Source organism: Mesocricetus auratus, unplaced genomic scaffold (genome assembly GCF_017639785.1).
Source record: "Mesocricetus auratus isolate SY011 unplaced genomic scaffold, BCM_Maur_2.0 Super-Scaffold_100004, whole genome shotgun sequence".
Taxonomy (NCBI): domain Eukaryota; kingdom Metazoa; phylum Chordata; class Mammalia; order Rodentia; family Cricetidae; genus Mesocricetus; species Mesocricetus auratus.
Genome location: NW_024429189.1, coordinates 88,011,528 through 88,036,487, shown reverse-complemented (window position 1 = coordinate 88,036,487; position 24,960 = coordinate 88,011,528). Strand labels below are relative to the sequence as shown.

General features: G+C 49.6%; 2 protein-coding genes across 3 annotated transcripts; one reads left to right on the top strand and one right to left on the bottom strand.

The window, feature by feature from the left end:
• The first annotated feature begins 1,771 nt into the window (after positions 1–1,771).
• Strc (stereocilin) lies at positions 1,772–18,455 on the top strand. The gene is made up of 30 exons (XM_005068517.3): positions 1,772–1,826; positions 2,520–3,305; positions 3,390–3,414; positions 4,206–4,464; positions 4,582–5,583; positions 6,446–6,508; positions 6,604–6,714; positions 6,856–7,049; positions 7,184–7,370; positions 7,474–7,589; positions 7,820–7,952; positions 8,294–8,476; positions 8,735–8,773; positions 8,950–9,117; positions 9,349–9,414; positions 9,855–9,980; positions 10,325–10,383; positions 11,143–11,266; positions 11,377–11,489; positions 13,434–13,569; positions 13,965–14,161; positions 14,321–14,411; positions 14,748–14,904; positions 15,692–15,861; positions 16,410–16,565; positions 17,026–17,168; positions 17,339–17,487; positions 17,588–17,685; positions 17,781–17,928; positions 18,130–18,455. Exons 1-30 carry the CDS (start codon positions 1,772–1,774, stop codon positions 18,216–18,218), a joined length of 5,343 nt encoding a protein of 1,780 aa, XP_005068574.1. The 3' UTR covers positions 18,219–18,455.
• Ckmt1a (creatine kinase, mitochondrial 1A) lies at positions 18,439–24,687 on the bottom strand. Of its 2 annotated transcripts, none has more exons than XM_005068518.4 (10): positions 24,600–24,687; positions 23,457–23,653; positions 22,651–22,849; positions 22,348–22,443; positions 21,645–21,866; positions 21,412–21,497; positions 21,093–21,216; positions 19,298–19,432; positions 19,002–19,127; positions 18,439–18,675 (listed from the first exon to the last, which is right to left on the bottom strand). In XM_005068518.4, exons 2-10 carry the CDS (start codon positions 23,603–23,605, stop codon positions 18,559–18,561), a joined length of 1,254 nt encoding a protein of 417 aa, XP_005068575.1. In that variant the 5' UTR covers positions 23,606–23,653; positions 24,600–24,687; the 3' UTR covers positions 18,439–18,558. The 2 variants fall into 2 exon arrangements, with proteins under 2 accessions (XP_005068575.1, XP_012967711.1); XM_013112257.3 differs by having other exon boundaries at positions 23,457–23,768; positions 24,600–24,664.
• Between the last annotated feature and the right edge of the window lie 273 nt (positions 24,688–24,960).

The window sequence follows — 24,960 nt, the reverse complement described above, 5'->3', positions numbered from 1 at the left end:
ATAGAGCCACTCCATATGAGATTATGAGAATCATTTACATTTAAACCATGCCAGCCCAACATATTCTTTTGGAGGGGAGTTGTTTTTTGAGATAGGGTTTCTATGAGTGGCCCTGGCTATCCTGGAATTCACTCTGTAGACCAGGATGGCCTCCAACTCAGAGATCCACCTGCCTCTGCCTTTCAAGTGCTAGGATTAAGGGTGTGCATCACAACAGCTTGGCCCAATTTTTTTTAATTAAAAATAAGTGTTTGGCAAAGTGTAGTGGCATGACCCTCTAATCCCAGCACTAAGGAGGCAGAAGCAGTCAGATCTCTCAGTTCAAGGCCAGCCTGGTCTACAGAGTGAGTTTCAGGGCAGCCAGGAGTTTTATATAGAAAAACCCTGTCTCAAAAAAATAAAATAACAGCAATAATGTGCATGGGGATTTTGCCTGCATGTATGTCTATGCACCATGTGAATACCTGGTGCTTTCAGAGGCCAGAAGAGGTCATATCCACTGGAACTAGAATCAGAGATGGTGTGAGCTGCTATATGAGTGCTGGGAATCACACTTGGGTCCTCTGGAAGAGTAGTCAGCGCTCCTCTTTTTTCTTTTGGTTTTGGTTTTTCTAGACAGAGTTTCTCTGTGTAGCTTTGGGGCCTATCCTGGCACTTGCTCTGTAGACCAGGCTGGCCTCAAACTCATAGAGATCTGCCTGCTTCTGCCTCCAGAGTGCTGGGATTAAAGGCGTGCGCCACCAATGCCAGGCAAGTAGTCAGTGCTCTTAACTGCTGAGCCATCTCTCTAGCCCTGCAACACAGGAGTTTTATACCAGAAAAAGCAACCAGACCCTGGTCAGATCAGTTTATTTCAAATGAAGTCTTTCTAACCCATGAACAGGAAGCCATGAGAAGGGAGTTTAATTTGAGAGAGAAAGAGAAACTGCAATGCTTGAATGGTTTAATCATTTCCTTACCTATTAGTTACATATGTGGTTTGTACCTACCTACCTCTTAATAGTGTGGGATTCTAAGGGTTTGTTTTTAAACGTATGTGTGTGTTGTCTCCATGTAGGTATGGGCACATGAGTATAGCTATCCCCAGAGGTCAGAGACATAAGATTCCCCTGGAGCTGGAGTTATAAGCAGTTGTGAGCCACCTAATATGGGTGCTGGGAATCAAACTCAGGTCTTCTGCAAAAGCAGTGTACACCCTTAACTGCTGAGCCATCTCATCAGCACCAATACTGTGGGACTCTAGATGGTGAATTTAAAGTAATAGCTCTCTTCTTTCTGAATGTTCCACCCTTGAAATGGAGCTATCTTAACCAACATCCTTTCTCTGTGCATCACTGGATGCCTGGCCCTTTCTCAAATTCCTCAAATCTTCTTTGCCTTTCAAGCTCCTTTTATATTCTCTTTGTTGGCATTTTTCTGGATTTCGCATTTTTCTGTAGACCCCCAGATTGCATTTCTATTCTTCTGTTCTCATGTATCCCTAGTTCTCTCTGGTTTTTAACTCATGCTGTCTCTTGGCCCTGAAGGCCCTGCAATCCCCTGTCATTGGTCCCTCTAACAGAAGTACACCCTTCTCCCAAAGCCAAGGGATCAGGTATTCAGTGGCTCCGGTGACAAACCTGATGTCAGGTTACAGATACTGTTTCCCCAGAGACCTTACTACAGTGTCAGAGGAACCGCAGGCTGCCTACAGTGCCCTGTCCTCACCTGGCTATTCCTTCAAGGTGATAATAAGCAGCACTCACCTCGGGACTAGTGTGCATCTGGAAACATGGCTCTGAGCTGCTGGCCCCTGCTGCTGCTGCCTTTGCTGCTCTCACACAAAGGTGAGAACCTGAAGTAGGCTGGGGAGGAAGGAAAATAACCTTTCCCATCTTTTAAGAACCGTGTGTGTGTGTGTGTGTGTGTGTGTGTGTGTGTGTGTGTGTGTGTGTGTACAAACATGCACATGCACATGCACAGAGTTTTAAAGAGGGGAAAGATCTTCCTTGTTCCTGTTAGCCCAGCACTCTGAGGCAAAGGATTGAGAACTGAGGCCAGCCTGGATTACATAGAGAATCCTTGTCTCAAAAAGTCTGTAAGTAATAATGTGGAGGTTAGCCAGTTAGATAAAAGGTGAAGGGGCAAGGAAGAAGGCAGAGATTGGTGCTACGGGTGACACCTGGTTCAGAGGGCAGGCCAAGATTTACTGCAGAGCACTGGTTCTCAACCTTCCTAACCCGGCCGTCCTTTAATACAGTTCCTCAGATTGGAGTAACCCTAACTGTTAAATTATTTTCATTGTGTAATTTTGCTACTGCTATGAATCATAATGTAAATATCTGTGTTTTCTGATGATCTTAGGTGACCCCTGTGAAAGGGTCATCTACCCCAAAGGGGTTGTGACCCATGGGTTGAGAAACACTGCCGTAGGCTAATGCCAGGGCTCATTTCCCTTTTCTTCAGAAGCACAGAGAGGAAAAGCTACTTTGGGCTTTAGGCTTTTCTCCTTTAGTGATTTCTCATCTCTCTCCTTATAGTGAAGTTGGCCCCTACTGGGGTTCAGTCTTCGGATCCTGGTCTCTCCCTTCTGAAATCATTCATCTCCACGCTGGACAAAGCTCCTCAGCGTTCCCTCAGCCAGTCACGGTTCTCTGCATTCCTGGCCAACATTTCTTCTTCTTTTGAGCTTGGGAGGATGGGGGAGGGACCAGTGGGAGAGCCCCCACCTCTCCCTCCCCCTGCGCTTCGACTCCACGATTTCCTCGTGACACTGAGAGGTAGCCCAGACTGGGAGCCAATGCTAGGGCTTCTGGGAGATGTGCTGGCACTCCTGGGACAGGAACAGACTCCCCGGGACTTTTTGGTGCACCAGGCAGGTGTCCTGGGTGGACTTGTAGAGGTGCTGTTGGGAGCTTTGGTTCCTGGAGGCCCCCCTGCTCCCACGAGGCCCCCATGCACCCGTGATGGGCCCTCTGACTGTGTCCTGGTTGCTGACTGGCTGCCTTCTCTGATGTTGTTATTAGAGGGTACACGCTGGCAGGCCCTGGTGCAATTGCAACCAAGTGTGGACTCAACCAATGCCACAGGTCTTGATGGGAGAGAGCCAGCGCCTCACTTTTTACAGGGTTTGTTGGGCTTGCTTACCCGAACAGGAGATCTAGGCTCTGAGGAGGCTCTTTGGGGTGGTCTGCTACGCACAGTGGGGGCCCCCCTCTATGCTGCCTTCCAGGAGGGGCTACTCCGTGTCACTCACTCTCTGCAAGATGAGGTCTTTTCTATCATGGGACAGCCAGAGCCTGATGCCAATGGGAAGTGCCAGGGAGGTGAGTGCTGCCAGGGTGAGGGCTGGGATGTAGCAGGGAAAGAATCTGTGATTAAGGCTGTTTTCTTCCTTCTTGTACTCCTAGGAAACCTTCAACAGCTGCTCTTATGGTAAGTAACAGGAGACCTCCAGTTCAGGGCAGTTGGGGCTGAGCAATCTGTAGGTGAAACACAGCACTCAGCATTACAGAGTTCAACAGGCAGAGTGTGGATTAGTGGTTTTGGAGTGAGTACCTCACTTTCCCCATTTGTAAAACAAAGTAATCACTACTGCAGAGTTGTTGTGAGGAATGAAAAAAAGTATTCAGGTGGCAAAGGCAGACAGATGAATTTGAGGTCAGCCTGGTCTATAGAGTGAGTTCCAGGACAGACAAGGCTACACAGAGAAACCCTGCCTCAGAAAATCAAAATCAAAATCAAAACCAAAGACAGACAGAGAGAGAGAGAGAGAGAGAGACAGAGACAGAGACAGAGACAGAAAGAGAGACAGAGAGAGACAGAGAGAGAATTGATAAAGTCTAAACCACTTAGAATAGTGTGGCATGTAGGGCCTATACATGTTAGCTAGTAAAGATTGGGCTGGGTGGGGGCACAGACCACTGGACTCTATTTCAGAACAGCAATGCATAGTTAGACATAGTCAGTTGTTGAAGTCAAACAAAGGTTGTATGTAAGCTACCTAAAACCACATGAAGAAAGGAAAAAGGATGCAACTGAACAGGAGAGTGCCTTGGTAGCAGAGATTTGCGTCCTTTTCTCCATCCTACTGTCCAGGCCAGTAATGCCTATATTCTCAGGGAGTTTACTGTAGGAAAAGCCTATGCTTGCCACACCCCCTGCAGAGCTCACCTGGAGGAAATGTGGGCTGATCACATCCTGCTTGCCCCTCCCTATGCACCCAGGGGCATGCGAAACAACCTTTCCTGGGATGCCCAAGCGCTGGGCTTTCTGTCTGGATCACCACCTCCGCCCCCTGCCCTCCTGCACTGCCTGAGCACAGGTGTGCCTCTGCCCAGAGCTTCCCAGCCTGCAGCTCACGTCAGCCCTCGACATCAGCGCGCCATCTCTGTGGAGGCCCTCTGCGAGAACCACTCAGGCCCAGAACCACCCTACAGCATTTCCAACTTCTCTATCTACTTGCTCTGCCAGCACATCAAGCCTGCCACTCCACAGCCCCCTCCTGCCACCCCACAGCCCCCTCCTGCCACCCCACAGCCCCCTCCTGCCACCCCACAGCCCCCTCCTGCCACCCCACAGCCCCCTCCAGCCACCCCACAGCCCCCTCCAGCCACCCCACAGCCCCCTCCTGGCACTGCTGTCATCTGCCAGACAGCTGTATGGTATGCAGTCTCATGGGCACCACGTGCCAAAGGCTGGCTCCAAGCCTGCCACGATCAGTTTCCTGATCAATTTCTGGATATGATCTGTGGCAACCTCTCATTTTCTGCCCTGTCTGGCCCCAATCGTCGCTTGGTAAAGCAACTGTGTGCTGGTCTGCTCCCACCCCCCACCAGCTGCCCGAAAGGCGTGGTCCCTGTGCCCCTTACCCCAGACATTTTCTGGGGTTGCTTCCTGGAGAATGACACACTGTGGGCTGAACGGTTGTGTGTGGAGGAGAGTCTGCAGGCTGTGCCCCCCCGAAACCAGGCTTGGGTTCAGCACGTGTGTCAGGGCCCCACTTTGGATCCCACTGACTTCCCACCTTGCCACGTTGGACCCTGTGGAGAACGCTGCCCAGACGGGGGTAGCTTCCTGCTCATGGTCTGTGCCAATGACACCATGTATGAGGCCTTGGTTCCCTTCTGGGCTTGGTTAGCAGGCCAGTGCAGAATAAGTCGTGGTGGCAATGACACTTGCTTTTTAGAAGGCATGCTGGGCCCTTTGCTGCCTTCTCTGCCGCCTCTGGGACTGTCCCCACTCTGTCTGGCTCCTGGTCCCTTTCTGCTTGGCATGTTATCCCAGTTGCCACGCTGTCAGTCCTCTGTGCCAGCTCTTGCCCACCCCACACGCCTGCATTATCTCCTGCGCCTTCTGACCTTCCTTTTGGGCCCTGGGGTTGGGGGTGCTGAGACTCAGGGGATGTTGGGTCAAGCTCTGCTGCTCTCTAGTCTCCCAGACAACTGTTCCTTCTGGGATACCTTCCGCCCAGAGGGTCGGAGAAGTGTTCTGAGGACAGTTGGGGAGTACCTGGAGAGAGAAGCGTCAACCCCAGCAGGCTGGGAGTCCACTGTCAGTCTCAGCTCTAGTGTGAGCAAGACGGAGCTTCTCTCCTGCTTCAGTGTGAGTGAACTGCCTCTGTAAAAGTCCCTGGAGCAAGGGAAGGGATTCCAGGAAATTCATGGAATATAGAGAGCAGAGGGGTAGCGCAGCGCCCAGAGGGATTTAAGCACACAGCTGTAGAGCCGGACAGGTTTGGGCTGCCAACCTCAGGCAGGTTATTCTGTCTTCTCATCTATAAACTGAGCATAACAAGTTATTAACATCTGCGGTAGTTGCAAAGACTCTGTGGGCTTAGCCTAGTGCATGATTCATAAACATGCAATACATTTCATCTCATTAGTCTGTCAAACTGTGACCCTCCCATGTCCTGCTGCAGGAAGGAAAGGACTTTAATTTTCCCCTTAACAAGTGAGAAAGACTTGTGGGTTGCAAAGTCAGAATGAAAAGGAAAGCTTTGAAGGGCAACACATCAGAAGACTTTGTTCAGATTCATCTATCACAAATTATTGTGGTCCTAGGCAAGTGATGTTTTCCTGTTGTAGAGTCTTCTCTGTATGATAAAGGAGCTTACAGTGTGTTAAATTTCATCATCAAGTTGTCAAGTGAATATCTGTTATGTTAGTTCATGTTAGGGCCACTTTTTCAAGCTCTAGACTGAGTGAAATAGAATTAGATAGAGTGATTATAGTTTGGTTCAGGCCTACAGATATTTGTGGAGCCAACTATGAGCCTGGCGTAGGAGACCATACAAGAGAAGTTAAGATGTGGCCCCAGACTGAATGGGGTCTACCATCTGAAGAGATGCATGGACCAACTTTAGAGGAAGAGCATGCAAGCATCCCCACAAGTTGAGCCAAAGTCCCTAGGGAAGCTTTAGGAGGATCAAAGAGATAGCTCTCCTCCTATATTTTCTTCCTACCAGCCTGTATTGTGGGATCTACTCCAGAGGGAGAAGAGTGTCTGGGCCCTGAAGATCCTAGTGCAGGTAGTAGGTGGAGGGGCAATGGGTAACTGAGTGACAGTGGTGACGTGAGATCCCTGGCCACTGAGGCCTTACCCACCATGGCCTGCTGTTGCCAGGCCTACCTGCACATGCCCCCAGAAGACCTTCAGCAGCTGGTGCTTTCAGCCGAGATGGAGGCTGCACAGGGGTTCCTGACGCTCATGCATCGCTCCTGGGCTCAGCTGAAGGTGGGCAGAGAGGATAGGGGAGCAAGAAGAGAAGGAATAAAGAGGTCAATGGCACCCAGACCCTGCTATTCTGGGGGACTGCTTAAGTGACAGGAGGAACCCCAAAGGGGAGGTGGCAGAAGATTCTAAGCACCCTCAGAGGCAGCATCCATCTCTGTGTTCTTACAGGTTCCGCCATCTGAGGAGCAGGCCATGGGCCGCCTGACGGCCTTGCTGCTCCAGCGGTACCCACGCCTCACGTCCCAGCTCTTCATTGACTTGTCACCACTCATCCCTTTCTTGGCTGTCCCCGACCTGATGCGCTTCCCACCATCCCTTTTGGCCAATGACAGTGTGTAAGCATCACTCCTGCTTCTGTCCACCTAGAAAGGTCCCTTTCAGAGCTCCTCTCTGTTAAATTGGAGCGTCTCCTTCCTGTCCACAGTAGACAGAATATAAGAATATTGTTAAGACCTGCTACTCTCCTTAGCCTGGCTGCCATCCGGGATCACAGCTCAGGAATGAAGCCTGAACAGAAGGAGGCCCTGGCTAAGCGTCTGCTGGCCCCTGAGCTGTTTGGAGAAGTGCCCGACTGGCCCCAGGAGCTGCTGTGGGCAGTGCTGCCTCTGCTTCCCCATCTCCCCCTGGAGAACTTTCTACAGCTCAGCCCTCACCAGGTATGATTGCCCCATCCTCCTCAGGGTGGAGTGGGAGTCAGGAGCATGTTGCCTAGTGGGGTCCCTGTCTCAGCGTTACCTCACCACTCCTTCTCCATCTCAGATCCAGGCCCTGGAGGACAGCTGGCCAGTGGCAGGTCTTGGGCCAGGACATGCCCGACATGTGCTTCGTAGCCTGGTAAACCAAAGCATGGAGGATGGCGAGGAGCAGGTGCGCAGGTGTGTGGTAGTGGGGTCAGCGGCCGTGCACAGAGGTGACAGAGAAGCAGGGATGGTGTCCTAGGAAGGAAGGGGCAGAGAGGACATGTCTAGGGGCTCTGAGAGAGAAACTGGTAGATGGTGTTTACATTTCCTAGTTTAGTTCACATGCCTACCCTATGTACCAAATAGTTCGCGCCTGGGTTCTAGTATCTGTGACCACATCAAGGCCAACTTTGTGCCCCCTTTAGGCTTGGGTCCTTGGCATGTTTCCTGAGTCCTGAGGAGCTACAGAGTCTGGTGCCCTTGAGTGATCCAATGGGGCCTGTAGAACAGGGCCTTCTGGAATGTGCGGCCAATGGGACCCTCCGCCCAGAGGGACGGGTGAGCCCCTTGGTGCAAATCTGAAAGACTCCAGACTTCCCAGAGCCTGTATGAGTTACTTGTCCAGTTGCACCAACCAAGCTTAAGCACAGTGCTGTGGGCTCCCAATCCCACAGCTCGCCATCTCTGTTCCCTAGTGCCTACTCATTCTTGTCTCTTTGCACCTCTTCCTAGCCTTACCCAGTGACTCCTTCTGTGATCTTGAATCAGTTCTACTCTGGTTTCACCCCTGGTTCCAAGTACTAGCCCAAGCTCTGGTAAATCCAGACATGAGCTTGTTAAGGCAGTCTTGGATTACAGCTGTGTCTTCTCCGCAGTCCCAAGCCTTCCTTTGTTAACAGGTGGCTTATGAACTTCTGGGGGTGCTGCGTTCATCTGGAGGAGCTGTCTTAAGCCCCCGAGAGCTGCGGGTCTGGGCACCTCTCTTTCCCCAGCTGGGCCTCCGCTTTCTGCAGGAGCTGTCAGAGCCCCAGCTGAGAGCCATGCTTCCTGCCCTACAGGGAGCCAGTGTCACACCTGCCCAGGTGGGCTTGTCTTACTCCCCAAAGTCATGAGAATTATATGTAGAGCTATATTCAGTCCTTCCTTTCCCAGGGTAAACGCTGAAGGTGAACAAGATATGCCCCCTTCCCCTTTCTCAGTTCAAGAAGGGCCCTCAGAGAGACTGGTCCCCGGGGTGGCCGAGAGGGAACTGGACGCCTTAGAGGGCAGGTCCAGGAACCTGTTTGGGACTTGGTTGATGGGAACTGAGAGCTGTTGATTCCTGTTCCATCCCATTACAGGCTGTTTTGTTGTTTGGAAGGCTCCTCCCTAGGCACGATGTGAGTAGCATCACGTTCTCAGCATCTCCTAGAGGGCTCTGTGCCCTCTTCCCATGGCTCTTGCAGTGGCTCTCTCTTCCCTCTCAGTTACCCTCATACCTATTGCCCTGATGTACAGGGTTATTGTCTCCCCAACCCTCTTCCCCGCTTCAGACCTCTTGTCTCTTGTTCCTTAGCTATCCCTGGAGGAACTCTGCTCCTTGCACCCTCTGCTGCCAGGTCTCAGTCCCCAGACACTCCAAGCCATCCCTAAGCGAGTTCTGGTTGGGGCTTGTTCCTGCCTGGGCCCTGAACTGTCAAGGCTTTCGGCTTGCCAGACTGCTGCACTGCTACAGACCTTTCGGGTATGAGAATAGGAGAATGAGATAGGCAGAAGATGAGTAGTACATAGAGGGTGGGCATCTTCCTTGTGGCCAGAGACCACACACACACACACACACACACACACACACACAGAGAGAGAGAGAGAGAGAGAGACAGAGACAGAGACAGAGACAGAGAGACAGAGAGAGAGACAGAGAGAGAGAGATGCATACACGCATCCCCACACACAAATACTACTAATTTTTGTGCAGGTAAAAGATGGCGTTAAAAATGTGGGTGCAACAGGTGCCGGCACAACTGTGTGCATTCCTGGTCAGGTATGTGTGGGCTGTCCAGACTGAACACATCTCCGTGCTCTGGGTGCTTTCATCTGGTTGGTGTTGCCTCATACACTCCCCTTACAGTGGCTCTGAAAGTTCAGTTTAGCTCTGTATCCACCTAGATATTAACAGCATCCTACTTACTGATGCAGAACATTACTACTCCCACTATCCTACACTGCCAAAGCCAGAAGGCCTGAGATCTTCCAGGCCAACCTCCTGCTTTCAGATGAAACGACTAAGGCTGAGAGAAGCTAGGGGACCTCTGTTCATCAGCTGTTCAATAGCTTGTAGTATGAGGGTACCTAAGTATTCATTGCTGCAGTGACAAATGCCATTCCACCCCATCCTGGCTTCGATCACTTTCTGCTCTTCCCTGAGGACTAGTGCAGACCCTCTCACTATCACTGCACTGCTGTGCCCATCACTGTCAGCAGCCCATCCCCACCACTTGGCCAGACTGCCTGCTTCCCCTGCTCCCACTAAAGCTGCTACAACTGGATGCTGCGGTTCTTCTGGCAAACCGAAGGCGTTATCGGCAGCTGCCTTGGTCTGAGCAGCAGGTAACTCTTTCTTCTGCCCTGAGTATGATCTCTCTGTCTTTTCCACCTCCTTTAGTCTGCCCTTGCTCTGATACCTTATCCCTATCACTGGTCTGCCTCTCTCTCTCTCTCTCTCTCTCTCTCTCTCTCTCTCTCTCTCTCTCTCTGTCTCTCTCTCTCTCTCTCCCTCCCTCCCTCCCTGCCCCTTCCCTCCTTCCCTCTCTCTCTCTTTCTCTCTCAGTAGGACTTTAGGAAAGGGGGGCTGGTAGGGATCACAAAGTGAAGAAATATGGCCTCATGCTTCCCCCTGAGGTCCTCTGGACAGTACTTCTGCAGGAAGCCAGTCCCTCTTTGTATGTCTATAGGCACAGTTTCTCTGGAAGAAGATGCAAGTGCCTACAAACCTGACCCTCAGGAATCTGCAGTGAGTAGCTGGGGTTGGACGTTTGGCTCAATTCAGTTGGCATTTTTATTGTTGTTATTATGACATACTCACTATATGTCTGGCACTGTGTGATGGGGACACAGGGATACAGGAATGGGCTATTATTCCAGCATCACCAGCATTCTGGTTTTCTTCCCTTCCCTTGCTTTCCTCCTTTCTTTCCACAGTACCACAGCTATCCCAATTAGTGCTGTAGGACTCAGAAAACTTGGGCTCATGTCACATCCTTCTTACCAAGAGTCAAATCTCTAAGTCACTCTAAGCTTCAGATTTTTTCTTTTATGTAATGAAAAATTTAAGTTATTGTGAAGATTGAATGATATTAAGGCATGTAATATCTTTAACACGGTACCTGGCCTAGTAGAAACTCCTAATAGACATTTGCTGTTTAATTCAAGGTGACTTTAGAGCCACTAGAGAAAGAAGTAGGTATCACTTTACTTACACCTACAGTAAAAGAACCAGGGGCTTTGGAATCTGAAAACATGGCTCTAGTCTCAACTTACTTCTAGTAGACTGATGTTAAGAATATCCCTTGACCTTTGTAGATCTTTATTTTCCCGCTGCTAAACAGTAATGATGTTATGGGAAGCCAATGATGTTATCTATGTACAAACATTTCACAAGCTGTAGATGACTATCATTGAGCATCTGCCTTTGTGTTTGAGAGTGCTGATATTAAGGATCAGGCAGGCTATTACATGTGCTAAAGATCATCTTCCCACTCGATGCCCACAGGGCTCTGGGCAACCTGGCAGGAGGAATGTCTTGTGAGTTTCTGCGGCAGATCAGCTCAATGGTCGATTTCATTGCCGTGGTACACATGCTGTACCAACTGCCCACTGGTGTTCGAGGGAGCCTGGTGAGAGGGAGGCTTAGGCATTAGTGGGAGGCTTGGACCCTGGGTTAAGAATCCCAGCCTCCATGCTCAGCTCTATCTTGACCCTGCCTTCCCTACCTAATACCTCCTAGCGGGCCTGTATCTGGGCAGAGCTACAGCGAAGGATGACAATGCCAGAGCCAGAGCTAACTACCCTGGGGCCAGAACTGAGTGAGCTTGACACAAAGCTACTCCTGGACTTACCGTAAGTGCATGCCTGGAGGCATGGGGGCCTCAGGGTGCTTGCCTTTGAGCAGAAGCTCCCTCTTGAGAAATACCCAGAAGAGGTAGCTCTTTATTCAGTGGTTTCCTGACAGCATCTACAGTCCCAAACAGGACTCTTTCAAAGTGGTTTCACATGTCCATCAGCTCCAAGAATGGCCCTGGCACAGGATAGCTAAAGTTGACAACATTGTGTTGTGGCCATCAGGTGAATTTAGGCTACATTAATGGATGTGTAGTAACTGCAATGAAGGAGGAAATGGTCTATCATGTCCTAGAGAATTGTAATATGATTGGCACCCTATGTTTTCAGTATGTTTAGCAGAGTGGATGGGGGTGAGGGATGAAGTGTGTTAAAAAGCCTCCAAGGCCCTGAGAAGCTATCAAATAGGAAGTGTATAGGTCTATTTGTGAGTGATTCCATAGAGCAAGACTAGGATTAGAAGATAAAAATCAGATTTTTTTTGTATAATGTAATACAACTGAAGTACATCATTTGTGTCACCAAACCTGAGCTGGATGGCCCCATGCAAGGAAGGTTAGAAAGAAGGTTCAACGTGAACTGGGGGAGAGGAGGCTAGGTGGGTGGTCCCCCATCCCAGAGATTCTAGTCTGTCAGTATCTTTTTTAAAAGGGTCTCACTGTGTAGCTCTCACTGGCCTGGAACTCACTGTGTAGACCAGGCAAGTCTGGAACTCTGAGAGATCCACTTGCCTCTGGTTCCAAAGTACCAGGATTAAAGGCATGTGTCACACACTCAATTTTTTTTTAGATTTTTAACAATTTATTATTTTATTTTATGTGTATGTTATTTTGTTGCATGTATTTCTATAGAAAAAATACATCCTGGGTACCCACATAGGCCAGAAGATGATGTTGGATCCCCAGAACAGGAGTTATAAATGACTGTGAGCTGCCATGTGGGTTCTGGGAATCAAACCCTGGTCCTCTGGAAGAGAGGCCAGCACTCTTAGCCCCTGAGCCATCTCTCCAGCTTCTAATTTATGAGTACCTTACCCATGTGCTTCTTGTCTCATTTTCCCAGCCCCTTGTCATCTGAGCTGAAAGTGAGAGTAGGGAAAGTCTGGAGTTAAAGACTTCCTGGAGATGTGCAGATGGTGAAAGCAGCTAATGTTCGTACATACATGTTTGCAAGATTTCCTGTAGGTTTTGATTCTCGTACACTTGACCCTTTTCTATATAGAGAGCACAAGTACCACTTCTTTTTGTTTGTTTGTTTTTGGTTTTTCGAGACAGGGTTTCTCTGTGGCTTTTGAGGCTGTCCTGCAACTACCTCTGGTAGACCAGGCTGGTCTTGAACTCATAGAGATCCGCCTGCTTAGTGCTGGGATTAAAGGTGTGCGCCACCACCCGGGCACTAGGTACCACTTCTGATTCCCGTTTTATTTCTTTTAAAGGCCATTTAAATCTCTTTAACTATGTTGGTTTTCTAAGATAATGTAGAACTCCAAGAACCCAGCTGAGTAAAAGACCTTGGACCCTGAGTCAGAAAACTGCAGTTCCTCGCTTGTAAACGAATACTAAGAGACTTGAGCAGTATTTACTATCTGGGGTTTTGAGTTCAGCATATCAGTAGGATTGTTTCAAAGGATAGCTAGAGATAGCCACTATCTTTGCACTCTCCCTTAAAGTACATGGTGGGAGCTGGCTCTGGACTGTTGAGTATCAATCAGTTCTGTGTGGAGTCACAGGAATTCCGATATTAAGAGTGTGAGACTTGATGATCCCTTCTTGTTCTGTGTGGAGTCACAGGAATTCCGATATTAAGAGTGTGAGACTTGATGATCCCTTCTTGTTCTGTGTGGAGTCACAGGAATTCCGATATTAAGAGTGTGAGACTTGATGATCCCTTCTTGGCTTAGCTCAGGTCCTCTTGAGTGTCACCACTGTCAAATTTCAATGATAGGATCCAGCTGATGGACAGATTATCCAATGATTCCATTATGTTGGTGGTAGACTTGGTCCAAGGTGCCCCGGAGCAGCTGCTGACACTGACCCCACCCCACCAGGCAGCCTTGGCAGAGCGGGCACTAAAAAACCTGGTAAGAGTCTACCCCATCAGACTCAGAACGATTGTCCTTGGTGATCTTTGCCCCTCAAATAGCACTCTTTCACCTCTAGGCCCAAGCCCTAGACTGCTCCTACCTACCGGCCTTGGCTTCTAGATCTGCCTCTCGATTTTTTGATCAACCTGCTTCATGTTTCATGCTTGTGTCCCTTGGGGTCTAAGAAATCCTTTGGATTGTGCCTCTTGGTCTTTCTACCTGCTTCTGGCTGAGCTCACTCACTATTTAAAGCAGTGAGCAAGAGCCAAGGGCTTCCTGGGGCCTGAGCTGGAAGTAGGAGGGAAGGGAGGCTCAAGGGACTTGGTGTCTTGATCAAAGAGTCCAGTACTCTGGGTCAGGTGCCTTGTCCAAGGCTTGCTGCTTTTCTCCAGGCTCCAAAGGAGACTCCAATCTCTGAAGAAGTGCTGGGTGCACTGGGCCCCTTGGTTGGATTCCTGGGAACAGAGAGCACACGGCGGATCCCCTTACCAACCCTACTGTCCTATCTCAGTCAGCTACAGGCCTTCTGCCTAGGAGAAACATTTGTCACAGAGCTGGGACGGCTGCTGTTGCAGGAGCCTGTTCTTGGGTATGGCCCTTTGGTAACATCCTGTACCCAAGTCGTTGACCATCAGCCAGAGTGGCATCCCATTCCATATGTTTAAAGGTACCCTGAGTCCCCAGGCTCAGAACATCTTATTTTCCTCACAGTTCACTCAACTCCATGCTGTCCTGTCTATCTACGCAGGAAACCAGAGTCATGGAGCCAGGATGAAGTAGAGCAAGCTGGACGCCTGGTGTTCACTCTGTCTACTGAGGCTATTTCCTTGATCCCCAGGGTGAGGTGAAGGATTAAGGAGACTGAGGGGTGGCTCTTGGGAGCTAGGTCATGGAGGGTAAGGAAGTACAATCTGTGTCTGGGGAGACTGCTAACCAAAGGCAGGACTGGTTTATAGTTTTTGTTTTCAGTTTTGTTTGTTTGTTTGAGACAGCCAAGTTGGCCTGAATTCATTCTGTAGCCCAGGTGGCCTTAAAATTTGTGGCAATCCTGCCTCAGCATCTCAAATACTGGGCTTCCAGGCATGAGCTCCCAGCTCGGATGATAGGGTCTTGAAAATAGAGCTCCTGGCCCTGACTGCCAGATTGCCTTTCCCTCCCTGCACTCTCCCCTGCAGGAGGCTTTGGGCCCAGAGACCGTGGAGCGGCTTCTAGAAAAGCAGCAGAGCTGGGAGCAGAGCAGAGTGGGACATCTGTGTGTGGGGCCACAGCTTGCCCACAAGAAAGCAGCTCTAGTAGCTGGAATTGTGCAACCAGCTGCTGAGGGTCTCCAAGGTGAAGCTCCCCAAATACTCCAGCAGGGTGTGGGGAGAAGGCCTCAAGGCAAACAATGCAATTGGAAGCCTGGGTGGGTGACTGTGGGCGGCCTCGCTTTGGCTGCCATTTACAAGGCCCTGAGTACCTCAGGGGGGTGGGAGGGAGGCTGGGCTCTAGGTGGGCTGGGCCCTCTGAGCAGATTTCCTGCTCTCTGGGCTTTGGTCATCAGTAAAGCATAGGGTTAGAAGATGATATTCAAGGTCTCTTCTAGTTGTAAGGGTCTATAACCCTGGGAGTTTATAGCCCATTAAATGTTTAACGTCAGGTGTGGTAGCATACACACCTGTGATCCAAAGACTTGGGAGTGGAAGAAGGATGATCAGGAATTCAAGGTCAGCCTTAGCTATGTAGCAGGTTTGAGACCTGTCTCAAAACAAAACAATGATTTAGCCAAGAATTCCGTTTTCTTGTTCTCTCTGGCCTAGCAAAGTGTGGTGCCCTCTGTTGGGGAAATCCCTAGACAGAAGGAGATACCATGAGGCTGGAGACCTGGGTTTTAATTCAGCTATTTCATTAAATACCTGAGCAATCTCCTCTGTCCTCCATTTAACAAAGGATGGCCTTGTCATGTCTAGTCACTTTTGTTCAAATACCCTTTGAGCTCTATAATTCTGACTGCCATCATTCCTTAGCCCATGCTGCCCACACTGCTGTGTCCTCCAGAAGTTAAGTAATCTGCAAACACCATTGGAGGCATAATTTAGTACTAACACCAGTCCTGTGTCTCTCTGCCTTTTGTCTTCAGAGCCTATACCAAACTGTGCGGACATACGGGGGACCTTCCCAGCAGCCTGGTCTGCCACACAGATCGCAGAGATGGAACTCTCAGACTTTGAGGACTGTCTGTCACTATTTGCTGGAGACCCAGGACTTGGTCCTGAGGAACTTCGGACAGCCATGGGCAAGGCCAAACAGGTTAGGGATGGAGAAGCTGGCAGGCCAGAGGGGTAAAACCATGAGGAGTTGGTGTGATATGAGACATAAGGAAATGGAGACTTGGGTAAGAGGTGGGGAGGCAGAAAATGAAAGTGAGATGTTTGGATTATAAACAGAAGGTCAGAGGGGGTAAATGTTGAAGAAAGAGTGGTACGATAGACAGAGGGACTACTTGAACGTCTATCAAAAGTGCCCAGGGATCAGGTTCTTAAAAGGCAATTGCTGGGCCCCATGCCAGACTGACTAAGAGTCTCTGAGTTTGGGCCTGGCATCTGCACCTTAGGTACCTCAAGGGGTCTGGTGCTTATAGAGTTTACAATTCATGGACTAGTGTTTGCTCTCCTTTGCTACTGAGACTCCAGCCTTTCAGTGACCCCTAAATCAGAGAAACTCTCATTTTACTATCTTGCAAACTGAAAACAAGGTGAGTGAGATCTGACAGGTGTCCCATAGCTGAAGTCGAAACCCCACGTTTGACTCCCAGTTGGGTGCTTTTCCCACTCATGTGGTTCCTGTCTCCCTCCCAGTTGTGGGGTGCCCCCCGGGGATTCCGGCCTGAGCAGATCTTGCAGCTGGGCCGGCTCCTGAGAGGTCTAGGAGAGCGGGAGCTGCAAGAACTTACCCTGCTGGACTGGGGTGTGCTCAGCAGCCTGGGGCAAATAGACGGCTGGAGCTCGGCCCAGGTAACATCTACCCTATAGACCTAGTCCTCTGAATTATCCAAGCCCCAGAGATTTCCTGCTGTGATCCTTTGAGGCCATTATTTCCACTGATTTTGGGTGTTTTGTTTTTGTTCTTGTAGACAGGGGCTTACGTAACCCACTCTGGTCTTGACCCTCTTACTGAGCTGAAGATAGATAGCCTCTGCCTGTCTCCCAGATTCTGTCACCACACCAGCCCATCTTACTTTAGGGACTCTGTGATATATTCTCTGAGGTCCTGGATACACAGTATTCTCTAGCGCCTTTCCCCCTCCTCCTGTCTTTATGAGGGCAAGGGTGTATTCGTGATTTTTCTCATGGCTACAGGATTTTCTGATGTTTAGAACAAGGCAATACAGACCAGTAGCACCGTCCACTCCCCTAATCATTTTCCCATCCATCAATCCCCCATGATTTATCTCTTTATCCTGTGTTCCACCAGCTCCGAGCTGTGGTCTCCAGTTTCCTGCGGCAGAGTGGTCGGCATGTGAGCCACCTGGATTTCATTTATCTGACAGCACTGGGTCACACACTGTGTGGACTGCGGCCAGAGGAGTTACAGCATATCAGCAGTTGGGAGCTTAGGTTACCTATGGAAGGTTTGGGGTGGTGGCGCTGTGGTGGAGGTGGGCTCACGAGGGGGTTGTCCCACAAAGGAAGGGAGTCCATTTGAAGCCATCTCTTCCTCCATCTTATGATCACAGCCTGTGTCATTGGAGCTGAATTCTTCTCCCTCTCCTCCTACTGCCCCACAGCCAAGCCGCTCTTTTCCTGGGCAACCTGCATCTCCCGTGCTCTGAGGAACAGCTAGAAGTTCTGGCTTATCTCCTGGTGCTGCCTGGTGGCTTTGGCCCAGTCAGTAACTGGGGGCCTGAGATCTTCACTGAAATTGGCACAATAGCAGGTAGGGAAGCTGGGCTACTGTTTGTCACTAGTTGTCAGGGTTTTGTTACCACATCATGGGTGGATTGTGAGAGTTAGGTGTGTTCTGCTTCCCTTGACAGCTGGCATCCCAGACCTGGCTCTTTCAGCTTTACTGCGGGAACAGATCCAGGGCTTGACTCCTCTTGCCATTTCTGTCATTCCTGCTCCCAAGTTTGCAGTAAGTTTTGGTAGACTGGGACCTGAAGTTACCACAGGGAGATCGGGGTCCCAGTGGGGTTACATGGGTGTATTGATTCCTGTCCTTACCTCTAGGTGGTATTCAACCCCATCCAGCTATCTAGTCTCACAAGTGTTCAGGCTGTAGCGATTACACCTGAGCAAATGGCCTATCTGAGTCCCGAGCAGCGACAATCGGTTGCATGGGCCCAGCACGAAGGCAAGGAGATCCCAGAACAATGGGGTAAGTAACCAACTGCACAGCTTGGTAAGCTGTCATCTGAACCAGAGTTCACGCCCTAACTCGGTGCTGTCTGGTCCTTAGAACCCACACAAGAGAGTCTCTGAAGTAGCAGGGTATATACACAGAGAGCTAGTTTCGAAGCATTGGAGGCTCCTGGGGAACAGAACTGTAATGGTCTTCCTACTCCTTGTCTCATTATAGGTCGAAGCACGGCCTGGGGCCTCTATGACTGGTTCCAGTCCTCCTGGACTCTGGCACTGACCATCAGCTTTGTTGGCCACCTGTTATGATACTGTTCCTTCAGTTCATACTGAACACATTGTAAATGGGAATACCTTCTAATTATTCTCAGTAAGAGGATGAGGAATGTGGGTAATGTATTCCACCATCCACCTGAGAATCAGTGCTCCTGGCTTCTATGTCTCTTGCCATCATGAATAACCCCACTGTTTCTTTTCATCTCCTGCTTCCTCCTTATCACACCAATAGAAATAACACAGACAGCTGGAATATAATGTGGAGTCTTTACTAGGACAAGGAGTGAGGGGCAGGTCCAGGGCAAGTAGAATGGGCCACCGTTAAATATGCAGAAGTGCTGGAGATCTTGATGCATTTGCTGGGGATGGGGAGTTAATGTTTGCCATGGATGAGAGGTGCAGGGATTCGAATATCCTGTCCCCTCTCCAGACGCCGTTCACACTCAATCAAATAGTTTACTCCATCGATGACCAGCTGCACCAGCTCCACCTGAAGAACACTGATCCTTGATTTCTGCTTCCCACAATCTACCTGAGCTGTTTCTTCTTTTTCTTTCTTTATTTAGAGACAGGATCACATTATGAAGCCCTGGCTGACCTGGGGCTCACAGAGATCCACCTGTGTCTGCTGGTCTTAAAAGCAGGAGCCACCTTGCCCAGCCTGAGCTTCTTTCTTAGCACTGATCTTCCATCTCTGAAAACACTTCTCCTTGCCCCTCCACCACTCGACCTGAACTTTGCTTCAGATTCTGTTACATTCCTGAGGCTCACTCACTGTCTTATCTCAGTTCCTCAAACCAACTCATAAGACCTCACCTCTGACTTGCCAAGTCGGTCCAAATTAGAGATGTCAAAGACACTGCCTGTGGCAGCAGTGTCCACTCCTCCAGTTCCACGCTTTTGGAGCCGTAGGTTCTCCAGGATCTTTGGGAACCGGCTATCCTATAGGCAAGATAGAAATCAGGGGTGGGTCAGTAGAGGCAGGAGCTGTTCCTACCTTGCCCTTGGCTCTTAAGCCATGATATGACTGGTTCCTTTCAGAGTGCCTTCTCCCTCCCCATCCAAATCCCCCTTCTCACTTACACCCCTCTCTAACCCCGCACTTCCTTTACTTTGCTTAGCAGGGGCAGTTTGATGTGCACTCCTGCCCGAAGTCCAGTGCCCAGGTTAGATGGACAGGTCAAGATGTATCCCAAACGTTCATTCCACATGAACTCCCAGCCTCGTTCCTGGATCAGCTTCTCTACCTGTGTCAACAGAGATTCTGTTGTGAGAAAACCAGGGATGGATATATCCCTCTTAGTTAGCCCTACAAACATTCTAGAAATATGTCTACAACAAGAAACTTGAGGATGGATGAATGGCATGCTCTTTGTTGTTAAAAATGATTGTCATCATACACGAGAGGTATCTTTGGAATTGCATTATACACATACTGATAAGATTGTGGACAGATAGACCATTCATGGAAGAAACTTGAGGGATTGATACATTAAGGGTGACCTATGAAATGAACAGAAATGGCAAGCAGAACAGAGAAATGGTTGATTGTTCAACGAGTTCTTCATGCATCAATTATCTCCTTAACAAAGAGCAGAGGATCCTACAGAAATGGGGCAATAAAATTTGCCACGGGAAGAGGCAGAAGAGTCTACTCTTAGTTGGAGAAGGATTACATGTAATAGAGAGAAATGAGAAAGTAGAGCAGAGAAACCAGATCCACAGGTGTGTGTGTGAGAAAAGGGGGAGTACAGAGGTGTCCCCATTTCCTTACCCTAACCACCACTAGACTATTAGAACTGAAGAGACTGGGGCCTGCCAAAGCAGTAGACACAAAGGCCACCACCCAAAATAAGTAAAGACGACACTCTGTGGCTCAGAAGGAATCATAAGCCTGAAGCTAATCATACTGAAGCTAACATTTATTGTAGGACAGTTACTTGGCCTGCACGGTTTCATTTAATTCTCACTAAAATATAAGCAATCTTATTATCTCAACTTTATAGATGAGGAAATTGAGTCATATAATTAAAGAGTTTTTCTCTACCCACTCATAAAACATTATCCATTCCTTGCCAAAAATAGTATAAGCTTCCCAGCTAGAATCTAAAAGAGAAACTCTCTTTCTTTACAAGTCCAAAAATAAAACTGTAGATACAAGAATATACAATAAGGATTAGATCAATGGCAGTTTCTAACACAGAATTAAATATAGAGACCCAATCCATACAAGACCACAGATTCGGAGGCAGAGGCAGGTGGATCTCTGTGAGTTCGAGGCCAGCCTGGTCTACAGAGCAAGTTCCAGGACAGCCTCCAAAACAGTACAGAGAAACCCTGTCTCGAAAAACCAAAAAAAAAAAAGACCACAGATTCATCTCTTGTCTAGAGCCATACGTTCTAGAACTTAAGCCATCTCAGCCTCCACCTTCCCTAGTCTCTTTCCCATTATCAGCTTAAAGCCTAGATACAATGCCAGAAAGAATCCAGAGTCAAGGCCCACCTTGCTCAGAACTGGGTGATGTATCACAAACAAACCAATCTCTCACCCCCTACATCAATCCAGGCTCAACCTTTCTCCTTAGCTGCACATCCTACTTCACACCACTCACCCCAGCGCTGGCTTGCCATCTCATTGGTTCCTTCGTTGCTTTACTTGGCAAAGATTATGCTTTATTTCCTTCCTTAGGTTACTGACATTCTTCCTATTTTAAGCATAATTATATTCCCTGGTTTTCCAAGGATGACCTTGGTTTGTAACTATTGTCCTCACATGATTGATAATGCCCCTTTCTACTATCAGAAATACCCTGGTTGGTTGACAAATGATGTAGCCAGTCTACCTATGCTGCTCTTTGGTTTTTCTCATTCCCTCCCACCTAGCTCCCCTGCACACCCTTCTCCAACCTCTTTGAGGCCCCGGCAGAATCTTTCAAACACTCTCTTCATGTTGCCGCCTTTCTCCATAGAGATGACCCGTGTGTGGTCCTCCTCGTTCACCCAGATCAAGAAACTCTTCTCATTGTTGTGCCTGAGGACAGGAGGTAAAGGGGTCAAGAGGCAAGACAAGAACTGAGGAAGATGGAGGGAAAAGGTGTGTGTGTGTGTGTGTGTGTGTGTGTGTGTGAGAGAGAGAGAGAGAGAGAGAGAGAGAGAGAGAGAGAGAGAGAGAGAGAGAGAGAGAGAGACATACAAGGGAAACACAAAAGGCTGATCAGACTCATACCAGATTCCTCGAGCATCTGGCCAGTCTCGAGCCATTCCTGCTGCAGTCAGCAGCGGAGACACAGGTTTATCAAACAGAAAATGGTCCTGAGGAGAATAAAGGGATTGGACTTAAGAATCCTCACAGTATCATCTGGGCCGCTCAAAGTCCATCTATCTTAAGTGGCCCAGCCTCCCCTGTGACCCTTTTCCATCAGCTGCTCCACTACCCAGTTCCCTCTCAAGGCCCCTCACGTCAATAAGCTGCTGTTGCTCGGCCTCCGTCATCTCACTGAGCCTGTAGTATCGTCCAGCCAGGTCTCCCTTCAGGCCACTCAGTGCGTCCACCACCACACGTTCTACCTCTCGCCGCTCTGCCCGAGTGCAGGCTGGAGGCAGACTGAGTCCCCTGATGCTCCGGCCAGTTCTGACTCTTGAGGACAATACATACCTTTCGTCGAAGTAGCCAGAACGGATCTGAGAAGTGAGCAAGCGAATAAGTCACAGACACAGCAGGAGGGAGCTCTTAAGGATTACAAAGCATGCACTGGAAGGAAGGACACACTGGACAGGCATGCTAACTGGAGAGGACATCGTGGTCATTTCTCTAAACTTCTCACTTTGGGTACAGCCTTTTTTGGGGGGGAGGTGTCAGCTGAGACTACAGGTGTGAGCTACCACACCCAGCCAGGGCATAGTCACTTTTTAAAAAATTCTTTCACAATTTCATACGGGTAGTGCACTTTGGTCCTATTCTCTCCAACCCCATTACCCTGACATAGTCACTCTTATCCACTGTGTCTTCGTATCTGCTGTTCTTAAAGATACACAATTCTTGGTCTTATCAATATCAAAAGCTCAGCAGTGTAACCATGAGTCAGGAAACAGGTGTAATGATTAGAGATACGGAACACTGTGCACAAGGCCGCACACATCGCAAGTGTCACAGTTGGCTCACTTTACTGGCATCAAGGTCTGTGGTGTGCTTCATTGTTCGGGGGTCATAGCCATTATGTCGCTCTTGGATCACGGGGTCAAACAGTTCGGCAAATATCTGGAAGGGAGTCAAGAGGGAGAGATGGTTATAAAGAGCAAACTCCCTCTTACACTTCAACTGTAGACCAATTTTACTGGGTCAAAAAATTTGAGTATAGATAATCCAGAGTCTTGAGGGAACAAACATGAGGGATCTTTAGGGGGAAGGAACTGGGGTTTCTGGGAAGGTGACTTGGGTCACCAGGGAGACTGAGGGGCCCCCTACCTCGTAGGTCTCCTCATCTCCAGCCACCATGCCCACAGTCTTGATGAAGGGGTGGCCAGGGTTGTCCACGCCAGTCTGGATGCACTGATCTAGTGTCCAACCAGTGGGTGTGGTCTTGTCGCAGAGCCGTGCATAGACTGCTGGGGTCAGGTGACTGGCCATGCAGTTGTTGTGCTTTCGGAGGTCTGGGTACTCAGCGCTGGGAAGGGGGTACCCAGTAACCATGGAGGGAGGGCACAGGAGACTAGACCTACTGATGTCAGCTGGGAGCTGTCCAGTGAGCTATGTCTGGTTTTGCTCCTTAAAGGAGGGGGAATTAGAGGTAGTCTAAATCTCGATAATCTCTTTAGGGATTTCCAGGGTCTTTTTTTCTTCCCTAATAGTTCTAGCTGTCTGTGGCTGCCTCAATTCCCCCAGATCTACACAGTTCCTTTTCTCTGGTAAGCACAACATTAGAGGTGGGGGGAGGGGAAGGGCTCGGGAGAATTAAGAGAACAAGGAGAATAGGTCAGAATGGAGAAAAGGTAGTTTTCAACTCATCCTATAAGGGATTTGGGTAGTGGGTGAACCTAGACTTCGCAGGCAAAAGCTTGGAGGCAGGGACATCAGGTGACAGGTCTTTAGACATGTTCTTGCCTTACGGATTTGGCCCTACTTCTCCTTTATGTCTGGGATCTCCAGACTGTACAGAAATCCATCCTCGCGGGGGGGGGCTGTCTATTGCTCAAGTCATCCTTCCTACCCCTTTAGTTCCCATCACCACCACCACCCCCAGCCCCCACCTCGTGCGTCTCAGGCACTGATACCTTGGGGGATACAATCTCCTCCGTTCACTGGCGGCTCGTACAGAATCTGGACGCAGCAGAATCCCAGCAGCTAGAGACCCAGCTCCAGCCAAAGCCAGGAGCCTGAGTCCGGGGCGGGAGGACAGCAGACGGGAGAAGGGACCAGCCATGGCTTGGGGATACTGGATTCGCAGCAGGATTTTGGAGCAAGTCAGGAACTAGGAGGGAGGATGCAACCGGGTAGAAAAAGGGCCGGAGCTGGGTCCGAGGCTGAAGCCAAAATAGGGGTCACGATGAAGGCTGAAGCTGAAGTGGCAGTCGGTGCCAATCAGGCTGCAGGGGAGGCGCTGCTTAGCGGCCAGCTAGAGCAGAGGGAGGCCCCAGCCGCAGTCTCCAGGGGTGGGGCTCACTCGGGCTCCGCCTTCCCGCCTGCCACCGCGCTAGGTGTGCGGGGGTGGGATTGGGTAGCACCAGCCAGGTAATTAGGAAGGCCAGAGGCTCACTCGCTAAGGGGGACGTAAGCCCACCAAGAATGAGGGTAGTCAGATTTCAGCACCAAGTAGAGAACAGCACCACGGGGATTCCCGAGCCTGAAACCCCCTTCTCCCATGCCCCCTCTGTTTAATCTGAAACCCAATCCTCTATTGTGGGTATTGGGGGGAGGGGGTGACATTGCCCAGCCTCTTCTCTGAATTCGATCTGCACGCAATCTCTCCATTTTTCCCAGGAGAGGCAGCCACAGGAAAACCACAGAATAAACAGATACAGAGAATGGCTGAGAAAGCACAGGGGAACAGACACCGGCTGCCTGCCTCAAGGTCACCTTTTCCTAAGAACCAGGAAGAGAACTAGGGAACTCCCTACTACACCTATACTTCCCTAACAAGGTTGAGAAAGGATTACTTGAGAAGAGTCGGAAAACTATTAGCTCTTATTCCATCTGTGCTGTCTCCCACACACACTGCCCCCCAAGCCTTCAGCTTGACTATTTCCTGCCTCCATTTCTTATGGGGCCCTATCTTTTTTTTTTTTTTTTTTTTTTTTTTGTCTTCCACTACTCTATCACCTACTTCACCTTTAATCTTTTATTTTTCTTCCTCCATTCCAGGCTCAAACCTGTCTGCTGTTCACGGGGCTCCTGAGTAGTGTCTGAAGCTTGCCTACCTGTTGATTGCTCTGGGCGTGGGGCTGGGGTTGGGCAGGGAATGGTGAGTTTCTTCTTCCTCTCTCCCTCCTCTGCAGCTGGCGGTTCCTGGAATGGAGGGGAATATAAAGAGGGGAGGAGGGTGTGGTGAGATGACTGGGTGTGGATTGGAACAGGCAGGCACAGGTCTCCTTAACCACAGTGTTTCCTCTCTTGGCTCTCTAACACAGTTTAATCTGGAGTGTGAAGGCTGGTGGTGTCCAAGGGCATAAGGTCATCAAGGAATCCCTGACTTCTCTCTCTCTTGTGAAGTGCACGTTCAGACTCAAGCGGATTTGTCTCCACAGCTACAAGTGGGACTAGGTGCAAGTTGACTTTTAT

Coding starts and splice junctions, on each gene's coding strand:
- Strc (XM_005068517.3), top strand. CDS start 1,772: ATGGCTCTGAGCTGCTGGCCCCTGCTGCTGCTGCCTTTGCTGCTCTCA. Junction 3,306..3,389: donor CAATGGGAAGTGCCAGGGAG/GTGAGTGCTGCC, acceptor TTGTACTCCTAG/GAAACCTTCAACAGCTGCTC. Junction 7,953..8,293: donor CCCTCCGCCCAGAGGGACGG/GTGAGCCCCTTG, acceptor CTTTGTTAACAG/GTGGCTTATGAACTTCTGGG.
- Ckmt1a (XM_005068518.4), bottom strand. CDS start 23,605: ATGGCTGGTCCCTTCTCCCGTCTGCTGTCCTCCCGCCCCGGACTCAGG. Junction 22,444..22,650: donor GAGATGAGGAGACCTACGAG/GTAGGGGGCCCC, acceptor ACTCCCTTCCAG/ATATTTGCCGAACTGTTTGA. Junction 19,128..19,297: donor AACTGCCCCTGCTAAGCAAA/GTAAAGGAAGTG, acceptor TCTTGCCTATAG/GATAGCCGGTTCCCAAAGAT.